At 40.2% G+C, this 15,153-nt stretch overlaps 1 protein-coding gene and 1 long non-coding RNA gene across 2 annotated transcripts; one reads left to right on the forward strand and one right to left on the reverse strand.

Annotated features, from left to right (window-relative positions):
• Window positions 1-224: 224 nt before the first annotated feature.
• Window positions 225-868, reverse strand: LOC118558285. The gene is made up of 2 exons (XR_004928283.1): window positions 382-868; window positions 225-309 (listed from the first exon to the last, which is right to left on the reverse strand). It is a non-coding gene; the product is annotated as an uncharacterized LOC118558285 (long non-coding RNA).
• A 3,694-nt stretch (window positions 869-4,562) lies between these two features.
• LOC118558279 lies at window positions 4,563-14,559 on the forward strand. Its single transcript, XM_036128790.1, has 4 exons — window positions 4,563-4,705; window positions 9,676-9,783; window positions 13,264-13,578; window positions 14,145-14,559. The coding sequence occupies exons 1-4, from the start codon at window positions 4,621-4,623 to the stop codon at window positions 14,546-14,548; spliced, it is 912 nt and encodes a 303-aa protein (XP_035984683.1). The 5' UTR covers window positions 4,563-4,620; the 3' UTR covers window positions 14,549-14,559.
• Window positions 14,560-15,153: the final 594 nt, after the last annotated feature.

Consider the following 15,153-nt stretch of genomic DNA (forward strand, 5'->3'; position numbering starts at 1 on the left):
AAAAAGATGTATTTTTATTAATACAGTTCATAAGAGTTATTGGTGGAAAGGAGAATATAGTAGTTATTAAAAAGTTTTTATAAAGCACTAAATATTTGAGTTTATTGTAGTATTTGTGTCAAAGTTACAATAGTGTTTATACAAGTGTAATGTGCAAGCAATAGGGGTTCATGTTATGTAACGTACAGGAAATCTGGACCCAAGATTCGAATCACACAGGTCAGTGACGTTTAAAGACTTTATTAAAGAGGGAGGAAACGAGGCTCGGCATCCCGTGGCGCTACAGTTTGTGCTCGGTCTGGTAACCCCCTGAGGCAGAGACAACAGGTTAGTGGACAGTGGTGGTTAGCGAGTAATAGTGTGGAAGACTGGACCACTAACCTGGAGTCGGGGGAGCAGAGCTCGGAGAGCCGGCAGACAGGCAGGCGGACTGATCCGGGGGCAGTGGTCCGATTGCGGACGAACGAGCAGGGGATCCGTTAGGGGCTTTCCAGGGACAGTAATCCAGGGGAGGTCCAGGTTCCGTTATCGAGGAGGCAGAGATCCAGCAAAAGTGCAAACAGGGAAATCCAACAGGCTTGATCCAGGTCCGGTCAGGGTTCGGTTTCAAACAGGCTCAGAGGTGGCAAAGGACAGGCAAGCTCAGTAATCAAAGGCAGGATCTGGTCAGGTTAACAGATAGACAGGCAGGACAAAAACGCTGGGATGCTCGCACAGATGGGATGAGACAAACTAGCACTGGCAGCTGATCTGTACAGGGTTCTTATGGAGGTGAGAGCAGGTGGAACCAGTGAAAACTAATTGCAGTGAGGGTGGAGTTAAGCAGGTGTGTAGAATCGAAGATCAGACCAGCACCAGAGCTGAGATTGTCACATGTTATCACACTGGAACAATGAGAGACGCAGAATATCATTGGAGGATGGGAATAGTCTCCGTTTATTCAAAGCTCTCAGCAATCAAACCTCAACAACCGCTTCCGCCTTCATGACCCCTGATAGACTGGAAGTGTCCCCCACTTCAAAATAAGAGCACATGAACATAACAGTTTACCCACTTACAGTTGTCCCCCCTTACCTAAAAATGAAATGTCACCATTTCCACAAGTCACACAGGGAATAAAACTAAATAAAATAATTTTTAAAATTAGCATAGTAAAATAAAATAAATACAGGAGTAAGTATTTATGGTACATAACATACTAAAATAACACAATGTAACCTCAACATACCTGCTAACTTATACAAAGGAACACAATATATCATTACATAACATAGTCAGCAAAATGCACTGGTGGTTTGGTACGGTGTCCAGCCTGAGAAACCTGTGTCTGCGTACCTGTATAACAGACGGCTCCCTCTGGATTAAGACCAACACTAGCATCATGATCTGGTGAAGGGACAGGAACAGCAGGTACAGAACCACTGGATAACAGGGCAGGGTTTGGCTGCTGCGCCGATGGTGAACACACAGTAGTCCTTCACTAGGACGCTACCTCTTGGGACTCCTACCCAACTCGCGGTTTGTAGAATTGTTAGGCGACATACCGTTGGGCCTCCATGGCAGAGTTGGCCAATGTTCTCCGTCACCTCCATCATGCCATCTGACCTGAGGAGATTGCCCACTCTCACAAAACTCTTTTCCGTATTCCATAGCAGAAGATTTGCACATGAAACCACCACAGCCACACATACACAAAAAACAACAGTCCCTATATGTTCCATAACCTGGCTGTGGATTCCATCTGTCATCCTTAATACTGCAGCTCAGGACCCTCAGGTCCTTCACATCCATTTGCAGTCTGTCCAATCGTGCCGTCAGGCGTTCCTCAGCTCAGAGAGTGTCCCTGTTGCATTAGCATTGTGGTCCACATCCGTACTGCCCTCAGGAAAGGCGTAGCCACTGTATCCAGGCTCTGCGATGAGCAGATACCATGTTTTTTTTTTTTATGTTGATAGCCATTCTAGCCTGCTCACAAGGTCCTGCTATCATCAGGACCTCCTCCAGATCAGTAGCCTCATGTTCGTGGCATAGAGGCCAGGAGCCAGTCCCACAAGAAAACGCCTAAACTTCTCTCCCTCTCGTGCCACCGTATCATAATCAGAAAAAGCTTCAGCGACTAGCCTTGATATATCTGCTGCGTAAAGCTCCAAGCTCTCATTAGCCTGCGAAGGGCGAGAGCAGAAACACAGGTCTAAAACTATACAGGCTGAATTGTTTCTGTCCAAAAGCCTCACTGAGTCTTTCTTTAACATGATCAAAGTCACATTGTGTAGCTGTAGGAAGGCTGTCCCACAAGAGGAAAGCAGTGCCATCCAGGTGGCGAAAAGCTTATGTCTTCCCTACAGAATGGAGGCAGCAGTTCTACTTAAAGTTGTATGCATTGTCAGTTCATATCGGGTCGTATTTGTCTTCCTCATAACCACCTGCAGGAGAGCTCGCATGAGATCCTCCCAACATGGTCAGTCAGCTGTAATAATTGCCACTTTGCAGCCATGTCCCGGGAAAAATAAAAATAAAATCAAGCACAGCTGCCATCAATGTAATGTGCATGCTATAGGGGCTCAAGTTATCACACTGGAACAAAGAGGATGCAGAATATACTTGGAGGACAGGAACTTGTCTAAGTTTATTCAAAGCTCTCAGCAATCACAGCTCAACAACCGCTTCTGCCATTATGACCCCAGACAGACCAGAAGTGTCCCCCACTTCAAAATAAGAGCACATGAACATAGCAGTTTACCAACTTACACAAGTATGGTGAGTTGTAAAACAGCAGAAGAAATGAGAATGTAATGATAGTGGGGCACACCGAATTCAGGATGGGGGGGAAGTCAAGGTGGATTCTGTCATGGTTGAGTTTTGGTTTGGCTTTGTTTTTCTGTTATTTTCATTTTTTCATCTCTTTTGGGTTAGTTTGACTTTATTTATTGTTAGTTTTCAGTCATCAGTTATTTTTCTGTCAATTTTCACTTCACCTCCTCAGCAGTCAGTCACACCTGATAATCATTTACTTGTTAATTAGCCAGACCCTTGTTTCACCTGTTAGTGCTCTATTTAAACCTCCCTCTGTCTTCAGTTCAGCACTGGGCCGTCTTCTAGTATCCACCTCTTCATGACAGTCTCCGTTTTTGCCTTGGAAGATTTGTTTGCTCTCTTGTTTAAGGTTAGTCCTGCTAGTCTCTCTAAAGACTCTTCACTCTGCTGTTTGTTCCTGGAGTAGCTCTGCTCTGTGCCCCGGTGCCTCCGGAGAACTGCAAACCTGAGTAGCCGCCCTGGAGATACTCTGATCTGTGCCTGGTGTTGCTACGGGGTCTGCTAGCCGAGCAGCACTGAGCTTTCCTGACCACCCAGTTATTAAGAACTCTCGCTCCGGGCCATCAGCCCCTGCCATCACCTACACCTCCGATCCTCTGTAACCCTGATCCTCCGGACTTCATCACCCACCATCCAGCAATCTTTCATAATAAAATTCTTAAAACTTTTAGTCCCGTGTGGTCGTCCTCAGTACATCGGTAAACAAACATGACAGATTCAACTTTTCTTCTTTTACAAATACAAAGACAGAACAGGAATCCCAGAATATGAAATAAATATGAAATATGCCAAGGTGGATTCAACTGTCTAAATTCATATTTGAATGATAAATAAGGCTTCCGTCACTAGGTGGCAGCAGTTGTCAAACAAATCCCCAGGCTGCCTGTACCAGTAGAACAAATTCACAGCACCAGTGTAAACAGAGCTGATGGAGGAGAGATGGAGAAGTTTGTCATTAGAGTAAAAAATGGAGGGTTTGTCAGTGGTAAAATATGTGGGTAAACATAAAAACAGAAAAATAATTAATCATACCCTGCCCTTGGATTCATCATTAATATGGTCATAAATGAGGAAAGACCTTTGTTTTTTGTGTCTAAAAACTCTGGCAGTGGATAGCATGAAACCAAACAAATTACACATGGCTGTGTTTAATGGGATAAAACAGATACCCGTTTGGGAATCCTCCCAAGCGGCCACCCTGCTCCTGAGCATCACACTGGGACCTGTGATCCAGTTTGATAAGGGAAATAATGCTTTTTTTTAAATTTATATGTAGACCCTGGCTAAAAAAATGCCTCAAAAACCTTTGGAATTTTACAAGATAATCACATTGGGTTGATATTCTTTATATCAAAAATGCAAGTGAGAGCCTTGTATCATTATTTTTCTTGTTTGTTTTCAACATGTAATCTGAGCGATTATATTCTGTGTGGGAGTGATTATGGTTGTTCATAATGGAAAAAAGTAAAAAGACAAAGCATTTCTGAAGGTGACATGTGTTTTTACATATGTGTAATTTTGCTTATCAGACTAATTTTTTATTAGTTTTAAGATTACGGACTAAGTACTGGTTAAAAAAAGTATTGAAACTGAGGGATAAGTGAACCCAACGTGGAGTTGGAAAAGAAAAAGCGGACCGTGGGATGATGGGAAGAAGAAGGCTGGAGAGCGGGGAAAAAGAGGAAGGAGGACGATGATGGAGACCCCAGTTTAGAAGAGCCGAGAACGAGGTTGGAGAAAGTACCGAGAAAGTACCAAATTGTTCTAGGTTTTATTTTTCCACGAGTCGCCTCCACCATCGCAGTCATGAACTCTGAGGTGTTGAGGCGCGACGGAGGTGAAGAAACCGAGACGAGAACCGCGACTGATCTGAGGGAAACTGCTGCTGATGGTAGGAGGCGATGTGACCATAGACATAATATAAGTCTATGGAGGTGACCGAGTCAACCTGGGGACACTAGATCCAGCGTTGATGAGAAGCTTCTCTGGGGTTAAGGTGGAGAAGTAACGATGGAAAAATAAAAGAGGTTTCCTGCGCTGGTGGAGCTTAAACCTGTAGGTGAGGCTCCGTTCATGTAACGTCTGAACTGGGAGAAGAGGATTCTCGGTTGTTGTACCGTAGCTTCAACAGACCTGCTACGAAAATTAAAGCGGTACTGAACTGTGAGGTTGGACCCACGTGTTAGTGTTTAGTACTGTGTAATTTTTCTGTAAAGTATGGAGTGCTGTTAGTGCCAAGAAATTTGGATTCCAGTTTTTGGAAAAAGTGGTGAACTAGCTGCTTCATAAAAAAACAAAAAAAAAAAATTGTTGAGAAAGGAAAAGTGCTAAAACTTTATTTTTTAATTAGCTTGAGAGAGATTTAAGTTTAGGCGGTTAGAGCCTATGTAGTTTATTTTATGGTTTTTGCCATTTAACAGAGTGGGTAGGCTGAGTTGGGGCTGAGCATTTATTTTTATTCATATATATATATATATATATATATATATATATATATATATATATATATATATATATATATATATATATATATATATATATATATATATATATATATTAGTTTTCATTAAATTGAACTGTTTTCCGTAGCAGGTTGTCTGGAATTGTTTGGGTTGTTTCCCTTGTATGTGTGGCGAATGGTGGTCAGAGGAATAAGTTTTGACTTGAGTTGGATAAACCTACATGGGATCTACCAGACTGCAACAGCCTGGCGACCTGTTCAGGGTGAACCCCGCCTCTCGTCCAGTAAATGCTGGAGATAGGCACCAACACCCCCTGCGACCCCATGAGGGATTAAGCGGGTCAGAAAATGGATGGATGGATGGATGGATGGGATCTACCAGAATTTGACTCACCAGTTTGTTTACGTTCTGCTCCCAGTTATTAAAGGACAGGGAAGTGGGTTGCTACATATATTTTGTAACGTGCTGATGTGCTGAAATTATGAGAAAAAAATATACTTTTTATGTATTTAGATCATTCTCTGGAAATGTTTTTTTCTCCAGAGAATTCTGACATATTCCTTCATAACACTGCAGGATTATATAGAAATGCAGAGAACTGTGACCCGGTTTGATAATTAGGGAATTAATTGGTCAGTAGATTAATGTCTTTAAATTAAATGTTTTTTATTCTAAGATACTGAATTAAATCATGTCTCTTGTTTGTCCTCCCAGCCTCTCAGGAGTCTTTGACTACGACAGTTGAGGTTTATAACGGAGAAGAATCTGTTTTGCTGCCTTGTCTGTATAGCAAAGAATTAGTGGACATTGTCACAGTGAAATGGGGCCGCTGTGGTCTCAGTCCTGATACTGTCCACCAACGGAGAGAAGGAGACGAGCTACATGAACAAAATCAGCTTTTCATAGGACGAACATCAATGAATCCTTTTGCTCTGGACACTGGTAACTTCAGCCTCATTCTGAAAGAACCACAACTGTCTGACAGTGGAATCTACAGCTGCAGCATCATTGATGATAAACAACAAACTATGCTGTCGGACGTTCAGCTGCAAGTCAAAGGTCAGCTACCTCAGAGTAAACACACACTCTGTATATTTAGATCTTGCTACCCAATTATTAAATCCAGGTGTTATCATAATAAATAGAGAATATCTTCAATCTTATCTGTGAAACATGCCCTGTTCACATGAGGGCAGGTTTGGTTGTATCCAACAACTTTTTAATCTGTTTGGGTTTCTAACCCAAATGAAGCGAAACCAGAAACCTTTGAAAGCGGCTCCTGGAGTGGGAACATTTGAAGTAGGGCTGGACAATTAATCACATTTGCAATAAAATCACAACTTTAATAGACGCAATTTCCAAATAGTAGAGGTCTGCAATTTTTGGCTATGTAACAATGGATAAGACGCGTCCATTAGTTGCTTGTTTTCAATGCAGAGAAAAGTCAAAATTAAATCACAATCACAATTATGGTTGAAATTAATCGTAATATTAATTTTTGGCAAAATCGTACACTCCTACGCTGTGGCTCCATCTGGACACCCCTATCTCTGGTTATGAGCACGCAAACCAGTGTCGGCCTCTCCGTTCACACGCATGCTCTGGCTAGAAAAACAGTAGTGGACTTTGGAGTTGGTGTTGTGTTTCAGACACTATTCAGTTTATTGTGAATTTTACACTAACCCATGGACATTTGTCCACACATGATCAGAGCATTCAGCTGGTGAGTCCCCAGAGGGCAGAGAGAGCTGGTATAAATAGGTAGAGTCCCAAGGTAAACCGTCTTGATGGTAATTAGGCAGCAGCAGGTGAAGTTGATCATGGTGAATAGAACCGAGAATGGGGAGAAACAGCCAATTCCCCAAAAACATAAACAATAATCAGATATCATGACAAAACCCCCTTCTCAAGGACTTATTCTAGATGCCCAAAATATAAAACAACCCAAAAAGTGTGGCCTAAAGTTCAGGACCAACCCAGACAGGGCAGGCAGGACAATCTTGAAACAGGTGTAATGTGTGTATTAGTGAGCTAGACTTTGGCAGCTGAGCTACTCATGAAGTATGAACAGACAGACCAAATAATAAATTTTTTTCCATGTTCGTTCCTTGCCTAGTCTAGTCATGACATATCCTCACCAGTAAACACTTCTGTTAACTGTTAGTGGTGTTATAACAAAGTAGTAGTGACTGGGGATAACAGGCAACAACTCAGCAATGAAGTGATACGCCACATAACATCACAGATAGGACAATAATGAAAATAGCAGGAAAAGGTCTCTAGTTCCTTTTAAGAATCAAGAATCTTTTATTGTCACCACGTGGTACTGCTGTGACATTTTTCGAGACACACCGATACATGCAGACAAACTATCTGTACAGGCTGTAAGAACAGGCATAGCCCTTTGACACAGGATCCATTTGGCTGGACTTGGCATTTTAAATACAGTTTTTTTCTACCTGCCTGGGCAGTAAGGGTCAATCAGAGCAGAATAGAGCCCAGATGTGAGCTGAACAGACTGCTAAGTTAAGAAATGAAGAATAAATAGGATGAAACATTAGAACAATGTGTTTAGTGTATTTATACAGTATGTACAGAAAGCAAAACCTCTGTTAATAGGTTAACAGTTGAAATGTTCAGCAGTTAAATGTTTCATTATTGTGATGTTTCAGGATTTCTCCTTCTTGATGGTTTCCAGCTCAGATTTTTGAGTTTCTTGCTGAAGATCTGAGCATTAAAGCTTCTGCTGGACATCAGTCTGATCACACAGGAGGAAGCTGCTTCTAGTTTATTCATCCTGAAGAGATGATAGAGGAGCTTTAAAAAGCTGCTTAGCTTGGCAGAAAATCTTTGTTCACTGTGTTATTATGCTCCATTTAGTTATTTTAAATACAGGAATAGATTTGTGTATAACATACTTTCTTTTCAATTTTTTGCAGATTCTAGGTATTTAAAGTTGAGACAATGACAAAATTGAGAAGCTTTCATGTCAGGAAGCAAATGTTGACCATGGTTTATAGTCACTGAAATCCTTTTCTGCTTTAATATGACATATTGGTACAATAACAAACTAATCAGGTGATCAATCAGTAAGATTATTGTCTCAGAACAGCTAGAAATGATACAACCAATCCCTGCTGAAGCCATCAGGTCAATAAAGACTCCTCTCCTCCTCTTTACTCTTTGGTTCAGTTGTCATCTGGCAGAAGACATAAAGCAACGTTAGCAAGAAAAACTGAACTATTTTATTCCAGCTATAACATTTTTAAACAAGGAAAAACTGAAATAGCTTTTTACTTTTCTTAGACAGGAATAGCTTTGTGTGTCTATGTGCAGATATGTTCAATAAATTAGAATATCCTTGAAAAGTGCATTTATTTTAGTAGCTCATTTTACTAAACTAAGAATCATATGGATTAATTACACAAAGACTGATGTTTTCAAACCTTTAATCCTTTTAATGAATAATAATAATTGATACTTTATTCATCTCACAATAGAGAAATTCACTTCTGCATCTTAACCCATCCCCTTGGGGAGCAGTGGGCTGCCATGTGCGCCGCCTGGGGAGCAATCAGGGGTTAAGGGTCTTGCTCAGGGAGCCAGAGTGCAGGCACTGGGGATTGAACCGGGTACTTGCAACCTTTTCAGAGAACAAGCACGCTGCTCTAACCACTAGGACAACACTCCCCAATTTTTCTCCACAATGATTAATTTGGAATAGAAAAGAAAAAAATGGACCTAAACATGTATCAGCATTCACAGTGTCTGAATGTACAGAAATTGACCAAGAACATTTTAATACTGGTTTTAATGAAAACTGTGTATAATTTCTGCTAAAAAGTTGTTCTATTCAATAGGTTATTTATTCTGAAAATAAGCCTCATTATAACTGATTGTAATCTATGGAATATGGTCTATATGTGGATGTGATATGTCCTTATTTATTTATATAAGTATCTGACCTTATGTGAACTTTCTGTACATTAATTTAAAAAATATATATAAATATCCTTAAAACACATTTGTTTTCAGTCAACACCAAATAAATAACAAGAATTAAACTGAGTTCCTAAAATGCAACTATTTGAACAAAAGTTGGTGTTCCATGTAAATTCCAACTATATTAAGAACATTAAAACTACAAATCAGAATCAGAATCAAGTTTAATCGCCAAGTAGGTTTGCACATACAAGGAATTTGACTTGGTGATGATGGTGCAGACAAAAATAAGAATACAATAAAATAAAGTAAAATTGAATAAAATCAATATATATACAGAAGTAATATACATTCAGTAGACTGTGCGTTAATGTAACGCAGATGCTTGTGAGTCCTGAACGGGGGAGAGAGGCAAATGAATGTCTAAGATCTAACTGGTCTTTATGTTTTTCCATAGAAATCTTTCCAACCTGGGCCGTAGTTCTGCTGGTTCTGCTGGTTCTTCTGGTTCTTCTTGCTGTTTCTGGAGGCCTTTTATTTCATTTCAGACATTATTTAATATCAGGTAAGTTCCTTTTACAGCAGTATTAATGCTGATGTCTAACATGCTGAGGTTTTGAGTTTTCCTAGACAGATTGTGAACATTTCAGGCAGTGATGCTTCAGGGTTGCCATGGTTTCAAAGTCATTTACAATTATGGGCTGGATTGTCCGACATGCTGAGCTTTAAGTGTTTCTGTGGTCAGGAACTGAACCCACATTAATCCCATAATAATAATTTGCAAAGATAACCCCCTTTAACTTTTTACATTTTGTTACATTATAACTACACGTGTACAAAATTGTTGGTTCTCCTTATTAAGTGAAAGAAAAACCCACAATGGTCACTGAAATACCTTGGATCTGACAAAAGTAATAATGAATAAAAATTCTATGAAAATGAAGAAATGAAAGTGAGACATTGCTTTTCAACCATGTTTCTCATAACCAAACTGAGTTAAAGGTATACTATGCAACCGGGGTTGATTTTCCAGCGAGGCTCCCCCCAGAGGGCGACAGTAAAAGTGCACTGTCATAAAGATGCTCAGCTGTTCTGGTTTCTCCATCAAGCCAGGCGCGGTTGTTTTGAGCTTAGCAGACAGGCGAATGCAACGAAAAGTGGAAAAAAACGGCAGTACAAACAATGACTAACACAGTGAAGGTATGAACATCAGGGTTTCCCGCAGCGCTATCTTGGCGAGGCGGCCACGGCCGCCGCCTCGCTGCCGCCGCGGTAGCATCTCGCCAACATAAAAAAATAAATAATAATAATAATAATAATAATAAAACTCGATATGCTTGCATGTTTATTTGACGTTAACACGCGGTTCTTTGTTGTTGCTTTCGCGCGTGCATATAGTGAATGGCAGGGCAAAAACACACGGAGTTCTCGCGGTAAAGCGAGACTTCTGTGTGTGCGGGCCGTGAGCTGTTGCAATTGCAAGTGCGGTATTTCCCCCACAGACCCCCAGGGCGGCCGAGAAAACCTTTGTTCGACCTGAAATGACTCATTTAATCATCTAAAACGGTATGGAACACATTAATTAACTGAAAAATGTTGCATAGTATGCCTTTAAGTCTGCTTTCTGTGAAACTAACATCATGATTAAATCAGTGCTGGTCTGTCTAAGCTGCACAGGAGAAAGCTGACCTGGGAGCCTAGCCACCATTCTGCAGGTGTGCAGAGACCCCAGGCTGGGTCGCCCTTTAAAGCAATTTCAGCATCAGTAAATTTTCCTGATGTTGTTTGGGTTAACAGAGAAGCAGGAAGAGCGATCAGTTATAAATAATTTTGGTCTCATCCAGTGGTGAAAGTAAGCTGCTACGGTCTGGTACTGCATAGCAGGAGGCAAGGGGGAACAGCGGCTGCCAGATGAAGCCTTCATTCAGAACCAGTCATGGCTGCATGCTGGATCAGAAAACAGATCTGCTAACCAGATTCAGTCTAAAACACCACCTAGTCTGTTTATAAGTTGTTGTTTTTTTATTCTGAACTATATGTACTGTTTTTGTGTACCTCAACGCTTTTACTACTGCTCCTCTCCCTTCTGAGCCAGAGGCCTTTATCTGTGGCCAGCATTTAAAACGTGAATCACTACATTCAATGTCCTTCCACCGGTAGCAAAATGTCTCAATTAAAATCAATAGGAGAGTTAGTAGATATGTTTCATGGTATTTTATTTAATGACACAGAACCAGTGGTGCTGCGGTGGGCGTGCTGTGACAATTTGTGCTTGAATTCTGAATTTCCCCACTGTGGGACAGTAAAGTTATTTCTATTCTGTTTTAGTCCCTCAGTGATGTTATAGTGAGCTAAGTCTAAGTCTCTGCAGTAGACCCAGACTTTAACCCTGGTTGCCTCGGGAACGGTCTCCAGTGTAAAAACTCCACCAAGTCTGTGTTTAAGTTGTCATGACTTGTTGTGGCGACGCCTGAATAAGGGAGCAGATAAACAGAACTCACTACAGCTATATTTATATTTTATGCAACACAACAGCCCAAAGTAATGCATCTAAATGAGAAATAGTGTTTTATTGTGTTAGTATTCATCTTTCACTGATATCACACCAACAAGTATTTTAGGGACATTTTTCTACCAGATTTGCTCATTTAAAGACTGAAATCTTTCTCATTCTTCTCTCCAACACCAGTTCAGTCACAATAGATGGACAGTGTCTGTAAGCAGCTATTTTACCAAGCTGGGTTTAGACCTAAACTTTGACTAGGCCATCCTAACATGAACATGGTTTGGTGTAAACCATCCCATAATAGCTCTGGCTTCATGTTTAGGGTCGTTGTTCTGCTGGAACATGAACCTCCACCTCAGTCTCAAGTCTTTTTCAGCCTCTAACAGGTTTCCTTCCAGGATTGATCTGTTTTCAGATCCATCCATCTTCCAATCATCTCTGACCAGCTACCCTGTTCCTGCTGAATAAAAGTTTCATGTCCTCTTCTCAATGTTTCATACGATCTTTTAGGACTTTTGAGACCATATTTCTGCTGTTGAAGCCTGAAAATTGGAAATATATATATTGAATTTAAGTAAAGAATTTTAATAAAATTCTAATCAGTTACCTTTTAATATTTAAATTTAATTTCCTTAGACTTAGACAACTTTATTTGTCATTTTGTAAGCACAGAGTGCGTACAGAACGAAATTTCGTTTGCATACAGCTTGAAAAATTACAGTGAATTGATGTACTACAATACATCATGAAATACTTTAACATCTTCAGTCTGGCAGAAATAAAGTCTAACATCTGATTGGTTAACCTGCACAGCAGCTCAGCTACAGACCAATCACCTTCTCTACAGCAGCGTTAGCCTCACTGAGGGATTTAATTTGTAAGGCTGAGAAATAAATAAATTCAAGATGAACTGCAGAACCTGACCATCAGATAAATCATGATTAAATAATTACTTATAATTAAAACTTGAATATCAGACTTTAATAATTTAATGTCTCTACTGCAAATATAATGTTGAAGTCTTTCAACCAGGTGTTGTAGGTTTATGAAGAGTGAGTTTAATTAAAGGACAAACACTGAGAGTTATCCTGAGTTTCTGACTGTCCTGCTGAACATTGCTGCGTCTCCTCTAACCTCTAAACACAAATCCATCCCATAATTACAGGCTGATGACATGAAGTCACTGAAAACATTTCTCTGCTTTTGACTCATCAGTTTTTCTCTCCTGTCAAGCAGGAGGCAGCAGTGATGTGGTTCAGCTGTTAGTTAACAAGTAGAAAAGATATGCAGCATTTTCTCTTTATGGATGAACATGTTGATGATCGTGAGTCTTTTCTTCTGTGAGTCGTTTAAAGGAAGTCTTGATCCCATTCCTGCTCTGTCAGCATCCATTCTACAAACTCCTGGTCATAAAATCCTGAGTTCCTCCTTGTGACTGAGGTGGTTCTCCTGGAGTTTTACTGAGGCTCCATTACTGTGAACATCAACATGATCATTTCTCCTGCTGTCTGTGCAGCTGATCTTTTGTATTTTTCTCAGTCTACAAGGTGGAGGTGGATTCAGGAGTGGAGTCTGTTCTGCTGCCCTTTAAGACTCCAGTCCGTCAGCCTGAAGAAGTCACAGTAATATGGAGAAACAACAGTGGCAGGATGGTCGACAGTAACCGCTACAAAGACTATCAACACAAGCAGTTTATAAACAAAACAGAGATGAAGAAAAATTATAAATCTGGAGACTTCAGTCTGACCCTGAAGAACCCCACAGACAGAGACTCAGGAACCTACAGCTGCACCGTCTATGATTACAGGTCAGGAACAATCCTGGCTAAGAAACAAGTGCTGCTCAAGGTCAAAGGTCAGTACTGTAAATATAGATCACATTTTATTCATGATAATATCATTAATGAAACTGGAGGAGATGGTGTTTGTTCTGAATCATTAATATAAAGGTTAGATCAAGGATAAATGTTACGGAAATATAATCTTTATTCTAAAGAAACCGGTGTAATAAAGAATAGAAACATGATTAATTATTGATGCTATGAAACAAAAGATATTTCCTGGGTTTTATATAAAATCATTAAATACTCAGGAGTACCAGTATCCATCCTGTCCTCCATACCCAGCTCTCCATTCAGGATGGCCTGGAGGGGCTGGTGTCTATAACCATTGGGTGAGAGGTGGCCTACAGCCTGGACAGGTCACCAGTCCATCAGGGCAGGAGGACAAGGATAATCTGTGGAAGATTAGAGATTAATGTACTGAATTTTAATGTTTCAGTTCAGTTTTTCAGCCCCAGGTTTAAAATTAGAAATGTGTATTTGTGTTTGAGGTTTTATATCAATGATAAATTATGGAAAATTAGCATCTAATGTCTCTTTTCTCAGACTCTAACCTTCTTCTCTTTCCAACCACATGAAGCTGACTCTCTGATCATGGCCATAGACTTTGGTTCAGGATACAGCGGCTACGCCTTCAATCTAAAACCCAGAGAGGAAGGAGGTGAGACCCAGTTAAAGAGATGGGGTAAAGAACTTGGACTGGACTCCCCAAAGACTCCAACCTGCATCCTGTTTGATGAACATGAACGATTCCTGAAGTTTGGTTTTGAAGCTAAAACAGCGTACAGCAACATGAAAGGAAGAGAAGCTGAGAAACATTATTTCTTTGAAGACTTCAAGTGGGATATCCTGGACATAGTAAGTAACATTAAAGATCTGCAGCCAGAGCTTCTTCTGCCTTGGATCCTGCTGTGTCCTCTATGTCCAGACCTGTCTTCTCATTTAGAAACTGTGTCACTTTCTGAATTATCTGAGAGTTTATAGCTGAACTCTGACCCTTCACAGATTTCCTACTGTCATGAAAACAGGTTTTAACTCTCTGGGTCCCAATAAAAAAAAAATAAAATTAAATGAACACCTATTTCATTTCAGGATCTATTCTAACCGTTTCTGAGCTTTTAGTTTTTGTACAATGGCTTTATTTAATTTATCTTAACCATTTTTATTAAATTATTCATCCCCCTCAACAGATTTAGAATAAATTATTTTTAGAATTAAGCTTTTATTAGTAAGAACTTTATAAATGTTCTCCTACTTCTGCCATTTTCACACTCAGAATGAGGGATTGCTACAAAGTTAACAACTCAGTGCAATCAGCTGGATTTACTTAGACAGAAAACTTTGAATCAGTTGTTTTATTAAACTGAGTGAGTCTCACATGTTGACCCGTGTCCAAGTATTAAAGGAACCGCTGATGGTCCAGATCATGTCAGACTGGAACCATGTCAGAGCGCTACGACGCCTACATGGTTCACATGGAGTGGAGATAACATCACCAGGATAAATGTTTCCTAATCTGACACTTTTAATGCAGTTTGTGCTCAATTTTAATCCTGTGAATTTATTCTGGTGTTTTTCATTTTTATAAC

This window comes from Fundulus heteroclitus, unplaced genomic scaffold (assembly GCF_011125445.2).
Source record: "Fundulus heteroclitus isolate FHET01 unplaced genomic scaffold, MU-UCD_Fhet_4.1 scaffold_120, whole genome shotgun sequence".
NCBI classification, from domain to species: Eukaryota; Metazoa; Chordata; class Actinopteri; order Cyprinodontiformes; family Fundulidae; genus Fundulus; species Fundulus heteroclitus.

Bases quoted from the DNA above. Each gene is read 5' to 3' on its own strand.
- LOC118558279 (XM_036128790.1), top strand. From the start codon at position 4,621: ATGAACTCTGAGGTGTTGAGGCGCGACGGAGGTGAAGAAACCGAGACG. The intron at 4,706-9,675 runs GTAGGAGGCGAT...GTTTTTCCATAG, and splicing joins GAGGGAAACTGCTGCTGATG to AAATCTTTCCAACCTGGGCC. The intron at 13,579-14,144 runs GTCAGTACTGTA...AACCACATGAAG, and splicing joins AGTGCTGCTCAAGGTCAAAG to CTGACTCTCTGATCATGGCC.